We start from the raw sequence: 12,904 nt of genomic DNA, 5'->3' as shown, positions 1-12,904 counted from the left end.
TTGAACAAACACATATTTGAACATTTTTAATTATCACTGTGGCCGACCTTCTCCTCACCTCTTGTGGCGGCATTACACCAGCCGAGCAATGGGAGCATCGAGGTCGAGGCGGGATGCTTAAGTTTGGCGGAAGTAACAGAATCTGTGATCAGGGGAGACAGGGTAACAAATAGTAAGAAGCCAGCTACTTACTTTCGAGGCATGTGGTCACAACGCTTATTGTCTTCAGCTGCTTTACCAATAATCTGATCTAGGCGCTGCCGCTGCCGATCTCCCCAAGGCTCGCCGTTCTCCATTCTCTGACTCGGCTTTAACGACCACCTCAAGCAGATCCCAAATTCCTAGCTCTGCATATAACGACGACTAGTAATTGTCTATGCGATTTTTCGAGTACACCCAGCCTAGATTACTCTATAGAAGCATGACAAAATCCCTTTGTCGTGCTGCTTCAGATCAACTTAGGGTGCTTATCGCCAGGTGGAGGTGAGCGATTCGAAGAACGATTCTATGAACATCTCTGATTGTACGAGATTAAGAGGCTCTGCTTAAATCCACAAGTGCTGCGTCGTTGCATACGTGAGGCAGGCACGTTTACACGTGTCGGAAATGAACGCAAAGAGTGCTTCAATACATCTCCGTTACCCGTACATCGAACAGCCCTCTCAGAACGTTCTTTCCAACAACGGTGTGAAATGTCGATAGAGTTTCCATGGATCTGCGTTAACTGCTATCAAATAGATGACGGAAGCCATCGCCAGCCACTGGCTTGTCTAGACCCCGTGCCTAATGGCTGTGGTGCCGCAGGCCTCGCTCCCCACTCGTGCCCAACTGCATGCAAACATACATCGTATGACCTTTCTTCTCAAACTTCGGACACGACCACGGAACACATATACGACCAACTCTGTCCCACGTGCCAATGCACTCGCTGGCATTATCCCTCCCCTCTGCTGGCTCTCTGACTCCTTACCGTCATGACGGAGTACATCGACTATCCACGACGCGAGCAGATATCTCACATCGATGCCTCGTACGGACGCGAGTATGATCCGTATCCCGACAGCAGAGCCCCCCGTCGTCCAAGCCAGGGGTCGGCGAGCTTCCAGTCACCGCGACAGCACAGCGGACCGCCCATCGCCCCACTACACGTCACGCCTGTACCGCAAGTACGACGCTTGACGAACAGCTCCGGAGAACCTCCTCGTACACCGATGGTACGTAGTCCGCCCGCTCCCGGCACGCCGATGCTACGGAGTCCGCCCGCTCCCGGCACGCCAATGCTACGGAGTCCACCCGCGCCTTATACGCCAACGGTCCGGAGCCCGCCTGCGCCCAACACACCGATGCTTCGTAGCTCCCCTGGGCCCAATGCGGAAATGATGCGAAGTCCTCCGCCCCGTACACCAATAATGCAGAGTCCTCCGGCTCCGAGTGGACTCATGCCGGGGGCGGCTAGATTCCGGGAGGCAGACAATGCTGAGCCCACGCGCTGGACGCAGGCTCCGACCAATGTCTCCTACCCGGCCAGCCAGGCGGCGAGCTGGATCTCGACGAACGGACCGCAACAACACATGCGCGCCGAGTCCTCGTTCTTTGTGCCGAGAGGGGCGTCGACGCCGGCACCCCAGTCCCGCTATGGCGAACCCGCGCCAAGTTTTCCTGGCGGTTTTCGCGACGAAGCACCACTACATTATGATCCGCCTCCACGGCAATCGGATGAACATCCGCAGAGCTTTGACTATCATCCGGACCAGTACGAAGCCATAGGTCACTACGAGGGAGACGAAAGCTACCGCAAGGATCAAGAGAGCTACGTGGACGATTCTGGGTACCCGGGGCCGAGCACTGGGTATGTGGGGCACGGAGACGAGACGAGATCAGTGAATAATCAGACGGAAGAGTTTGAAGAAGAGCTTATCCCTGCTTCCTTTTTACCCTCGGATGGGGAGCCTGAGGAACAGACCGGAGAGCAGACACCGGAGGTTACCCATGAGGAGCGGTCGCTCAGCAACGGATCGTCTTTCCGAGCGCACTCGATTGACCAGGATCGTTTCGCTCCGAAGCCGAAGAAGGGATTTGTCGGAGGGTTCTTCTCCGGTTTCAAACACCTTCCACGTATGTGGTCCAGCTCGCGCTCAGGGAAGTCGACGTCAGTTCAACCGCCCATGTCGGCGAATCCGAGTAGACCTACGTTGGCGAGGAGCGAGCCCTCGTACACTAGCATACATGCACAAGACCCTGCTCGTCCTCCGAATCCAGCTCCAGAGACAACTGCAGACATCTCTCGAATGACCGATACCACTGCTACAAGCCATTCGGGGCCAATTACCCCAGATCAAAGCGGAGAGCCTGGAGCTGCTGCAGTCGCAGAAGAGGCCGGCCCGCTTCCGAATCCATACGACCCCTCGTTGATACCGCAGCCGAACATCGCGTCGCCCCAGCATGTCGTGCTGCAGCAGACCGAGGACTACGACGCGATGACTGAGGAGCCATCGTACGACCAGCACCCAGACACGTTCGGCACGCACATCAACCGCGTCGGCAAGTTCGTCAAGGACTTCGTGCACCTACCCTGGATCAACGCGCACGCGACGGTCGAGTACCGTCCCGCCGACTCCCGCCGCGCGTTCCCCAAGAAGCCCGGCCAGTCGTGGTACGTCAAGGAGAACCACGAGAAGCTCGACCTCCTCGCGGGCCCTTCGCCGCAGGCCCGGCGCGCCACGCCACGGGCAGCAGCCCCACGCCAGACCGCCCCGCGGCAGCACCGTGCGGCACAGTCGCCGCCGCAGCGCGCACGCTCGCCCCTGTCCGCAGGCAGCACGCGCTCGCTCGACGCGGCGACGGCGATCCGGCCGACGGTGACGCCGGGGAGCCTCACGACGCACGGCGGGCTCGTGCGCGTGCCGTCGCCGGGCGCGTCCTCGCACGGGCAGACCCAGCATTCGTACTCGTACGCGTACTACGGCTCGCGCCCGATGTACGTGTACCCCGCGCAGGTCGCGGGCCAACACGATGGCGCCGGCGCGGCGATGTCGGTGCCGGCGGGGTTTCCCGGAGCGCTTCCGCTCGCGATGCCCCCCAGCGAGGGCGGCTCGCCTCAGGCCATACCGGTGTTCATGCTCGCGGCGCCGCCGCCGTACGGCAATTCGCGGTCGGCATCGCCGAAGAAGCACCGGAGGCACCATAGCGGCCGGCGACGGAACGAGCAGAAGGGCGCTTCGTCGTCGTCGCCGCCGCCACCGATGCCTGCGCCCCAGATTGTGACAAGCCCGGCGTAGATCGCTGAGAGGTTGTGCTACGGAAGACATATCATTATTCGTATTTATTCATGCTTTTTGAGCGTGCGCTGGTGAGTGGGCGGTTAGGTGTTCAAAACATGGGAATGGCTGCTGAAGCGCCTTTAGAAACCGTGTCGCCAATCCTAGAGTAGATCCAGTTTCGACTATTCTTCGTTGCGATGTCCGCTTGATACTGCGGAGTCATCATCGATTTCCACCTGGTGCAGAGGTGTTCCCGCTCTTAATTTCGACAAACACGCACGAAACGGTGCGTCCCGACCCCAAAGCAGAACTCTATAGACGCGGGCTAAGTGATGTACAGATACAGATGCGCGTACCCGCTAACCGAGAGATTAACGCAACAAATGAGGGCCAGACGACTTTGGCGACCGCAATATGGACTATGCAGGATCTATACACGAGGGGTTCACATCAGAGAAAACCACGTGAGAATGGGTGCGCACCCAGTACTATGTAGTAGTAGTATGGACGCGATATGCTGTATGCAGAATGGATGGTCTATGGAATATACATATGCAGTTGTATGCGTAAAAATGCGAGCATACGCGATGAGATATGAGTGAGCGAACCACGAGGTAGCAGCTGATAGGATAGTAAGTGATCAGTGTGAGGGAACGATGGTGTCTCGAGCGCACCATGAAAGGGCATCCCGCGTGCCGGTCGTAAGGAATACTATTCGTGTGCGATATCAGGCGAAAAGCCTGCGCGCAGTCGTGTCAAGTCGTAGAAAGCCGCGCCGCGCCGCATCAGGGGGCGCGTTTACGACTGCTTTTGGGTGTTTGACACCGCGAACCGGCTCCGCGCGCGCAGCGCAGGGCCCTTCCAGAAGAGCAACTGCCCAGAAAGAAAGAAAGACGCTCGCTCGTCAGCGTTTTGCACGGGCCGCGGGCGGAGATGGAAAGGGGGGTACGCACGAAGGGCACGGGGCTCATGACGAGCGCGAGGAGGCCAAAGAGCGTGTTCGCCCAGTGGTACGTCAGCGCGGCGTACATCTGCGTCGTGAAGAGCGGGAAGGCCATCCCGAACAGGTTCCGCGAGAGGCTCTGGCCCGCGAGCGCGCTCGACGCGAACGTGCCGTAGCTGTCCCCACACGACGTGTCTCAGCAACCGGGAACGCGCTTGCAACGGAGAGAGAGAGAGAGAGGGAAAGAGGGACGGGACGCACCAGTCTGCGAGGTAGGTGAAGACCGCGAGGTAGATTGTGAAGGAGCCGAACTCGACGAGCTGCGCGGGTGTGTCAGTGAGAGGGGGGGGCATGAGGCGCACGGGGGACGTACAACGATGGCGATGCAGAGCGAGATCCAGGGCACGTCCGCGAAGCTGCACCACGCGTAGATGAACAGCCCGGCCGTGAAGACGATGCCCGCGGGCATCACCATGTACAACCGTGCCTCGGGCCCACGCACGGGCTGGTACTTCCTGCGGCCAGACTCAGGGGTGTACTGCGAACTTGGGCAGGATCGAGGGCTTACTGGTACAGCTTCTCCTGGTAGTACTGGGCGACGCAGCCTAACGAGCTGCCGATGCTGCAGAACGCTCGGGAAAAGAAAGCAGGGAGGCACAAGAGAAAAACTGCTCACAAGAACGTCACAAAGACCACGCCAACCTCGCCGTTGTTGAAGTGGTGGAGGGTCTTGAAAATAGGCCCGATGGACCTAGGTACACAGCGCGGGCGCGATCAGCCCCCAGTCCCAGCTACACAAAAAAGGAAAAACTCTCGTCCAGACGTACTCGATCAAAACGTACAGTATCCCCCACGCGAAGCCAGCCCAGATCTGCACCTCGTCAGCAAAAAAACGAGCGGCCTCGCGGAGCAGCCAGCCGGGGGAGAGGCCGGAGAGAAAGGACGCACGCTGAAGCTCGCGACGACGGGCTCGGTGAGCATGAGGTACATGGGCCGGGTGCACGAGATCCAGATGAGGGTCCGGAGGCTCGCGCGCTCGTCCTCGACGCGCGCGCGGTAGCGGTGGTCGCCCGTGCGCTTGCGCATCCGCTTCGCGATGCGCGTCAGCACGACCGCCGAGCGCGTCTCTTTCATCAGCAGCGGTATCGATGCCGCGAACACCGCCGTCACGCTGTGCACCCCGCCGGTCAGTCTGGGTTTGCGAAGCGGGCAAAGGCAAGAGGCATGGCGCGCGCGGGCGCGGAGGGGAGGGGAGGGGACGAGAGACGCACATGAGGTGGAGCCATTGGATCCAGCGCCACCCGAGGTGGCGGTTCATTTCTATCCACCCCGCCGCGACGGGCCCGAGCCCGGTGCAGCCGACGGCGGCGAGCGAGAAGATGGCCATCGGCAGCCCGCGTTCGTGCGGCGGGAAGATGTCCGCGATGCTCCCGCCAACCTGGTGCGGCACGCCTGTATCAGCATGTCACGCGTACGCCTACTATAGGAAGGTCCATGCCATAGTAGACCCTGTCGAGCCGAACGCTCCGGATAAGAACCGCGCGATCTGCACGGTGTGGATGTTGTTTGCCCTGTGCGAGTGCGCGTCAGCGTGTCAGAGGGGGCGGGGCAGCAGGGGAGCGGGGGACTCACAGCGCGATTATGAGGTGCATGAGCGTGAAGCCGATGGAGGAGACGATGTACAGCGGCTGGCGGCCGAACTCCTCGCTGAAAGACGCGGTGACAAGCGGCGTGATGGCGAAGCCGAGGGTGTACATCGAGAGGCCTATCGTCGCCTGAAACTGCGTGCAGTTGAGGTCCACGATCATCTGGGGGACGCCCATGTTGTATGTCGAGGCGTTGGCAGCTGGTGCATGGGCGTGAGTCGCGCGTTGACAACTTCTGGAGAGAAAGGCAGGTTACCTGAGAGCGCGGTGAACAGTATAGCGCAGCCGGCGATCATCCATTTGCGTCTCTTCGTGAAGTTCATTGGGTCTCGCGGGTCGCCTTTTTCGAACTCGACCTGGACAAGCCATGAGGAACGCGCGAGGTGGACGTGTAGCCGACTTACATAAAGTGGACTATCGTTCTCCTTTTTTGGCTTGCCGTGTTCGACGTCGGCGACGGCGGTGTGGTCGCGATGGTGAACATAGTCGGAGAGTTGCCTGAGGTAGGGCGAGTCGAGGTCGTCCTCACTGGCACGCTCCGCCGGCGAGATGCGCGGATCTATTCTGTCGGACACTGCGTCTTCGCTGACGACACGGACATGGTCTGCGTCCGTCTCTGCGAGGGTAACCTCTCCGGATGGCGACCGGGAAAACATTGCCTACGAGGTGGTAGATGACGGCGATGAGGGAGCCGACGATGAAGGGAGGAGAGCTGGGGCGTAACATTGCTTGCGACTTTCATCATAAAGAGTCATGAGGGAAGGGAGGGCGGCCGGCACATCGCTTTGCCGCCTCCAATAAGCCAATAAGAAACCCACGCCTCCTCGGCCGAATGATTGGCGCTCCGAGCCCTGGTGGATGATTGCCATTCGGGACTTGCGAGAGGGGCTCAAGCGGAGCAGCACGCCAGACATGCCCCGCGCTCCGCGCTCTACAAGCGAGACACGGGCTGCTTGTGAGCACCCACGTAGCCCAGCGCTGCAGGCATATCAAGAAGTACACCACGGACAATCCAGCCGAGCGGGGCTCCGCTGGTTTGCCGGAGTGCTGGCCGTCGAAAGCGATCGTGAACGCTACACGATACGGGCCGTGCTGCGACCCATCTGCGTCGGATATCAGCGTTTCAACGGGGATACGAGCAGCGCTCTCCCTGCGAGTCGCGACCAGACAAGTCGGCTTGTGGACATGTCTCGGCTCGCAACTGAATCACCCATTTGCTCAGGGACATGGGCTCATGACCGCCCCGCAGGCACCACAATCGGAAATACCGCTGCCGGAATCACTCCGAGCGGCGAACGGCGAACGGCGCAGCATGGTGTTTTCCGATTGAGCTTCGACAGCCGCGGCGGCGATGCCTGCCATTACCTGAGCAGGGAAGGGCAGACTCTCGCCACTGCAAACATGACTGGCCAGGCTAGCTAGGACGCAATGAAAGCAAAGATGGTGGCGATCGAAAGCCTAACAGCTGTTTGCCGGTATTTTTCAAAAGCTTTGGATCCTAACATGACCAAACACATTTGAGCGCCCGGACGGAGGCCTTCCCCGGGAAACGCGGAGGTTGGCCTGGACTGATTGCATTCCATCCGCGTTCGCAGGTACGAGTCGTGCAATCTCCTGCTACACATCATTGAACAGAGTATGCGCGATTGTAGCTCAAAGATTGCGACCTTTGTCGGGTCGTGACAAAAAACTTTAATTCGTGACGCCTAGGCTGTCGCAAAAGCGGCCCTAACCTCGCACGACATGCTCTCGCGTCATGCCCTCGCGCGCACAACGCCCCTCGTGCGACGCACACTGTCCACCATAGCCTCCGACGACGCCGTGCGCCACGACCTGCGCGCGCTGCTTCGCGAGACTGCACAACCCGTCGCAGTCATCACCGCGCCGATGCCGCTCGCCCACCGCCATCCCACCGCCGCCTCTGCCTCTGCGGGCGAGCACACGCACTTCCACGGCGCGACGCTCTCCTCCTTCAGCTCGATCGCGCTGGACCCGCATCCACTCGTCGCCTTCTCTCTGCGCGCGCCGTCGCGCATGGCCGCCGCCCTCGCCGCGTGCCCCGCGGGCGGGCGCATGGCCGTGAGCCTGCTCGCGGCGGCGCAGGCGCACCTCGCCGTGCGCTTCTCGCGTCCAGACCTCCACGCGCACCCGTTCGCGGGCGTGCCGTACACGCTCACGGAGGAGGGCCTCCCGGTCCTCGACGGCGCGCTCGGCGCGCTCTCGTGCATCCTCGTCGCGCGCCCGTGGCCGCTCCACGACCTCGGCTCGCTCCACCATGGCGTGCACCCCGGTGATGTGCCCTGGGAGGGCGACGGCGTTGCGTCTGAGCTGTTCGTTGCGCGGGTCACGCGGGTGGAGAGCCTCCCCGGGGATGCCGCAAAGACTCCGTTGCTTTACCATCGGCGAGCGTATGCCACGACTGCGGATATACCCGTACCTGCGTCGTCGAAACCAAAGCCATGACATGTTCACCCTACGCGACCATTTTGAAAAAGTATAGAGATTATTGTACGCAATGCTTCACTTGTTCTTGCTTCTACAGAAGTATAATATAGCTACACAACAAACTTGAAATGCAACAAAACACAGAGAAGCGATGGCACACAGAAGGTATCTCAAGTTTGAATGATCGAGAATGACACCCAGAGATCGGCCCACCGCCGCCTGTGCCGCACGAGGTACTTGTTGACAATGCCTCGATGGGCGGCGAGTATGCTTTCGGGATCTTGACCGCCCTGCGGTAATTAGCACTTAAACCTGTCATGACGCGCGCCTTGCTCAAAGCTGTCGACTTCGTCCTCCTCTCCTGCAGTCAAATTCCCTCTGGACATGTTCAGGGACACATCTCCAACATGCTATCCTAAGAAGGTCATGCAACTCATAAAACCCTCCAGCCATTGCTCTGCAGCAGCACTGCAGCTGTTACTCTTGATACAGAATCAACTTCCAGAGGTACGCACTGCATTGTCAGCTATCCAAGCAAGGACTGGCAGGTTGCCCAGGTAATAACAACTGGTATGACTCTCACATGTGCATCTAGGTTCACATTTCTGTTATGCTTTCACAGGTCGTGCCGATGTCTGCAAGTCCACTCTGGTGAATGCGGTTTTGGGACGCACTAGTCTATCCTCGGCGAGCAAGCAAGGCGTGAGTTGTGTATTGAGCATGCTGAAGTGTGCATTTCACCTACTTACTGCTTAGGGCCACACTCGAATGATGGACTTCTATGGCGTTGGCCCAGTTTCGCATAAGCTTGTTGTTGTGGACGCCCCCGGCTATGGCGCGCGCGGCAAGGCTGAGTGGGGAAAGTTGTTTCAGCACTACATTGAGCACAGAGAAATAGTCCGTATTTGTACATCTCCGCTTGAAGGCACACCAACCTTGTTGCAGGCTGGAGTGCATCCACATCAGGCAGGCCATCTCCGAGGCAGCGCTGCTTTGTTTACCGCCCGTCATCACTGCGGCTACGAAGAGTCAGTTCTGGGGCGGGGACGAGGTCTGACTTAGTATTGCTGAAGTATGTGCTTTAGGCCGTATAGCTAGCAAAGTGACATTTTTGTGACCCCTCGCACTTCGGACAGTGAACTCGGCACGTTTTGCGATGAAGCGAAGACCCCAAGCCCGCGCTTTATCACATCCCGTCTGCCCCCCGTGCCCCTGGTTTTCGCAGTTAAGGAATTAAGGATACACATACAAAAACTGCATAAAATACAAGGAGCCCCGAGCAGCACTATGGCGCGATACACGGTAGTATACCCACCAGCGCGACGTATCAAAAGTGACATTGACAAACCACGTACTCAAATAGACTAAGTACAACATGCTAGAGTTCTATCAATCTGTTCTCCTCTTGAATCTCTTTCACTCCTGGGGTACCATCGTGCTCGTCGACTGTCTCTTGCTCCCGGTAGAAGAAGTCACGAAGATGAAGCCGTCTACCGAAGGCAGGTGTTCAAACTGGTCCCCTGTCTTCGGCTTCGCAGAGTCGAGCAATGCCTTATTAGCAAGCACAGCTCTCCACGGGCCGTCCAGATCTTCATGCGTCATCTGGAAAAGTGTGCAGCTGTTCACGGAATCCCAATCGTCCTGAGACACTGACGGTTCGACTTTCCATACACCCCAAACAATTTTCCAACTGCATTTGTCGAGCGTCCTGTGATGCTGCGAAAGCATCTCATACCAGTTCGAGACCCTGATCGGTAGCTGGGATGTCCAAAGGTGACAGGGGGTATGCCGCTGAATAGCCGGAGCAACTTCGAGTGGCCAGGGTACCCCACCGAGTAATATTGTTGTCGGAGAACGGAAGCGAGCACCCCGTTCTTCGCATTTGCTGCTGCATCATAGACTTCACACTCTTCACCGTCTTCCAACCTAAATACTGTTGTGCTGCCCGATGGTTCAGGAGACACCTTTCTGTTTTCCTTGAAGATTTTTATTATTTTTATTTTTATTATTTACATTCGGTCTTGGGACAACTGCTTCGAGATTACGACGGATTTCAGTAGGAGGTGAAGTAAAAGGCAAGTGATAAAGACCCCAGTACCCAGCCGAAGGCTCCAGAATGATTGATGTCTATAGACAGCAAGCTGATAGGCGGTCCAAGCCAATGACCCGCCAGTACCATCGCGAATGCCCTCGTCTTGCAGTTTTTCTTTCTTAACATGTTACACCGAGAGGATAGCCATCCAGAGTCGGCATACAATCAGATCCTCCAGGTCTCCACCAAGAACAAACAGCGTGTACATGAGGCAAGTATAGTGGCTGATCAGTGCCGAGCAATATGGTTCAGAACGATACATATGCGTCCGCTGAAGAAGTCCGTGTCTGACACAGCTCTGCAAAAACAACACCAAAATAGTAAGCCGGAGGGCGATGAGATAATAATGTACTACGAGTCCGTTGAACCGCCAACCTTGGCATGCGGCCCTAAGTAAAGAGCGTGAAGTCCTGCTGACGGAGAAGCTCAGCTTCAAAAGCATTCTAAAACATCCTAAAATGAAGCCTAGACCCTGCACCACAGTCTATACCTGTTGCATGGGAGACGATTCGCTAGTGGCGTAGGCCAGCTTCTCTTGACTGCCTTGCGAGCTTGTAACCTCCGGGACCGAAAATAGCAGGGGACCAGGGTTGAAGAAGTTCAAGGTGTACATGGACAGTACGACCATGGTCCCGTCAAAGAGGTCTATCCAATTGTCAGAGGTTGATCGAGCACGGTTGGGCCGGTCACGTACTGAAGTACCACTGCGTGGAATTGATGCGCCCGTTCCAACCACCGGCGAGCTCAAAGAGGCGGTAAATTGCTCTGTGCACGATGAGTCAAAAAGATGAATGTACGTAGAGGTGCTAGCTGACCGAACGAAGAGGAACAGCGTCGCAACGCTGAGCCCGATTGACATCAGCTTCAGTTTAGGGTGCAGCGCCGACCTGCTGTACGAATCTTGGCCATGGCCACCCGAGTTCTTGCGCACGGGCTTATTCAGAGCGTAGCGAGTGAAGAACTCGATGGCTAGAAGCATGAATACCACCATGGCCACTGAGATAAACTTATGTGAGACTATGTTGACGTGCTAGTGGAATCTCGTATCTTACCCGTCTGGAAGATGATTCCAATGAGCATGACATTGCTGCCCTGAATGTTGGGAGATAAGCATGCCGCGTAGCATAATACAGTGGGACTAACATACCAGCTTCTGTTGAGAGTCCGTATTAGCCCCCGCGGCGATGCCTCCACCACCACCCTGGATCAGTAGCGCTACAATGTCCTGTATGATTTTAAATTTGTCAAACATGAAGCGGCGATCGGAACTAGACCATCAGCGTTACTCACGCAAGTCAGGAATATCCTCGAGTCTGCCATACATGGATCGTGAGCGACGATGGGCTTCTGAAACAAGAGCCAAGAACATACAAAGGCGAGGGGACAGACGACTATACCATGTCCCAATCTTCTGCGTCAAGCTCGAGAAGATTATAAAGATGGAAGCCAGAAGGGGCGTCGGGGCAATGATAAGACAGACAATTCTGCAGACAAGAATGACCTTAGTGATTTGCGCACACCAGAATCCGTGATGACCCTTACTGTATCATAAACCCTGTACGGTTGGTCACATCGAAGCTCGACATTGTCCGCCCGACCCATCCCGCGATCTCCCCACCGCCTGCCAGGAAGATCGTTGGGAATATCCACCAGAGGCGGTATCGAATCCCGTAAAACGCATGCCATGCTATTTGAAAAGTGAACTGCGTTCGTTGTGGCTGAATGATTTGCTCACAAGTCGAGACCGAGAAAAGGATAGCGAAGAGGATGCAAATCGCCTTCGTCGGAGTGTAGTGGTACGGACTGCCTGTCGCAGTAGCGACTTTGTTGAGATGAGCTGTCAGCAGGAAGAAGCTCAGCAGGAAAGCGACTGTCAACAATAATGTACGCTTACTCGTTGAATTCATGAGAAAAGACAGTGATGCAATGGCTTTTTAAGATGAAAAGAAAACGAGTATGGAGGGGCGAAGTGTTGGCCCTGGTCTTATATAACAACTGTCATGTCCACAGCGCTCGTGCGGGGGCCGTCAGGCATCGTGTTGCCATCGAGATTGTAGAAGAAAAATGTCCACAGCGCGGAGTTCTGCAGGCCGAGCAGGAATATCCGCAGCCTTGGTATCAATCGAAAGTCGGCGAGAGATTGTTTAAAACACGGACGGAGTCAGCAGCCATGGCATAAACATCGTCCATAGAATATTCTCACAACGGAAGCAAGCTCGATTACCGCCTCCACAACAGACAGTAACAGACTTCACTGGACCAACTTCGCGCAGGCACAGTTTGGATATCTGATACTGCGGACCCTTCTACTCACGGCAGACCGTGGCAGGGAAGTGGAAATACCGTAGCAACGCTGCAGTTGGTCGTCAGCGACTACACAAGCAGAAGGCTCGGCCCCGAAAGATACTTACCGACGAGATGCACAGGCACAGGACGGTGCCTGAGAGCAAGTGTGTGCCAGTCAAAATCAACTTTATCTCCTCGGCCCGAGCGCAATCGGGACCCCGAACACTTCTCG

At 57.0% G+C, this 12,904-nt stretch overlaps 4 protein-coding genes across 4 annotated transcripts; 2 read left to right on the top strand and 2 right to left on the bottom strand.

Annotated features, from left to right (window-relative positions):
• Positions 1 to 1,235: 1,235 nt before the first annotated feature.
• On the bottom strand, positions 1,236 to 6,533 carry PHACADRAFT_264625 (uncharacterized protein). Its single transcript, XM_007401226.1, has 17 exons — positions 6,254 to 6,533; positions 6,106 to 6,205; positions 5,836 to 6,049; positions 5,702 to 5,774; positions 5,475 to 5,641; positions 5,152 to 5,374; positions 5,031 to 5,074; positions 4,880 to 4,954; positions 4,772 to 4,825; positions 4,577 to 4,718; positions 4,465 to 4,523; positions 4,214 to 4,379; positions 3,935 to 4,133; positions 3,743 to 3,881; positions 3,601 to 3,690; positions 3,405 to 3,546; positions 1,236 to 3,349 (listed from the first exon to the last, which is right to left on the bottom strand). Exons 1-13 carry the CDS (start codon positions 6,503 to 6,505, stop codon positions 4,059 to 4,061), a joined length of 1,644 nt encoding a protein of 547 aa, XP_007401288.1. The 5' UTR covers positions 6,506 to 6,533; the 3' UTR covers positions 1,236 to 3,349; positions 3,405 to 3,546; positions 3,601 to 3,690; positions 3,743 to 3,881; positions 3,935 to 4,058.
• A 1,314-nt stretch (positions 6,534 to 7,847) lies between these two features.
• On the top strand, positions 7,848 to 8,416 carry PHACADRAFT_264620 (uncharacterized protein). Its single transcript, XM_007401225.1, has one exon. The coding sequence runs from the start codon at positions 7,884 to 7,886 to the stop codon at positions 8,310 to 8,312; it is 429 nt and encodes a 142-aa protein (XP_007401287.1). The 5' UTR covers positions 7,848 to 7,883; the 3' UTR covers positions 8,313 to 8,416.
• Positions 8,417 to 8,616: 200 nt separating this feature from the next.
• On the top strand, positions 8,617 to 9,418 carry PHACADRAFT_178716 (uncharacterized protein). The gene has a single exon (XM_007401224.1). The coding sequence runs from the start codon at positions 9,063 to 9,065 to the stop codon at positions 9,354 to 9,356; it is 294 nt and encodes a 97-aa protein (XP_007401286.1). The 5' UTR covers positions 8,617 to 9,062; the 3' UTR covers positions 9,357 to 9,418.
• A 1,077-nt stretch (positions 9,419 to 10,495) lies between these two features.
• On the bottom strand, positions 10,496 to 12,808 carry PHACADRAFT_130668 (uncharacterized protein). The gene is made up of 10 exons (XM_007401223.1): positions 12,798 to 12,808; positions 12,281 to 12,739; positions 12,122 to 12,223; positions 11,929 to 12,073; positions 11,741 to 11,870; positions 11,534 to 11,611; positions 11,439 to 11,478; positions 11,202 to 11,382; positions 11,081 to 11,151; positions 10,496 to 11,031 (listed from the first exon to the last, which is right to left on the bottom strand). The coding sequence occupies exons 2-10, from the start codon at positions 12,291 to 12,293 to the stop codon at positions 10,871 to 10,873; spliced, it is 921 nt and encodes a 306-aa protein (XP_007401285.1). The 5' UTR covers positions 12,294 to 12,739; positions 12,798 to 12,808; the 3' UTR covers positions 10,496 to 10,870.
• Positions 12,809 to 12,904: the final 96 nt, after the last annotated feature.

The sequence above is a fragment of the Phanerochaete carnosa genome, assembly GCF_000300595.1.
Source record: "Phanerochaete carnosa HHB-10118-sp unplaced genomic scaffold PHACAscaffold_12, whole genome shotgun sequence".
NCBI lineage: Eukaryota > Fungi > Basidiomycota > Agaricomycetes > Polyporales > Phanerochaetaceae > Phanerochaete > Phanerochaete carnosa.
Note: the sequence above shows the minus strand (reverse complement) of the source record. Positions and strands in the feature narration are given on the sequence as shown.

What these genes read in the sequence shown, in the direction of transcription:
- PHACADRAFT_178716 (XM_007401224.1), top strand. Translation starts at nt 9,063, where the DNA reads ATGATGGACTTCTATGGCGTTGGCCCAGTTTCGCATAAGCTTGTTGTT.
- PHACADRAFT_264620 (XM_007401225.1), top strand. Translation starts at nt 7,884, where the DNA reads ATGGCCGCCGCCCTCGCCGCGTGCCCCGCGGGCGGGCGCATGGCCGTG.
- PHACADRAFT_130668 (XM_007401223.1), bottom strand. An exon ending in TTTGTATGTTCTTGGCTCTT is followed by an intron (nt 11,612 to 11,740) that starts GTTTCAGAAGCC and finishes AAAATCATACAG; the next exon opens with GACATTGTAGCGCTACTGAT. An exon ending in ACGCTGTTCCTCTTCGTTCG is followed by an intron (nt 11,152 to 11,201) that starts GTCAGCTAGCAC and finishes CATCGTGCACAG; the next exon opens with AGCAATTTACCGCCTCTTTG.
- PHACADRAFT_264625 (XM_007401226.1), bottom strand. Translation starts at nt 6,505, where the DNA reads ATGTTTTCCCGGTCGCCATCCGGAGAGGTTACCCTCGCAGAGACGGAC. An exon ending in CCGTCGTCGCGAGCTTCAGC is followed by an intron (nt 5,075 to 5,151) that starts GTGCGTCCTTTC and finishes GACGAGGTGCAG; the next exon opens with ATCTGGGCTGGCTTCGCGTG. An exon ending in TTCACCTACCTCGCAGACTG is followed by an intron (nt 4,380 to 4,464) that starts GTGCGTCCCGTC and finishes GTGTGGGGACAG; the next exon opens with CTACGGCACGTTCGCGTCGA.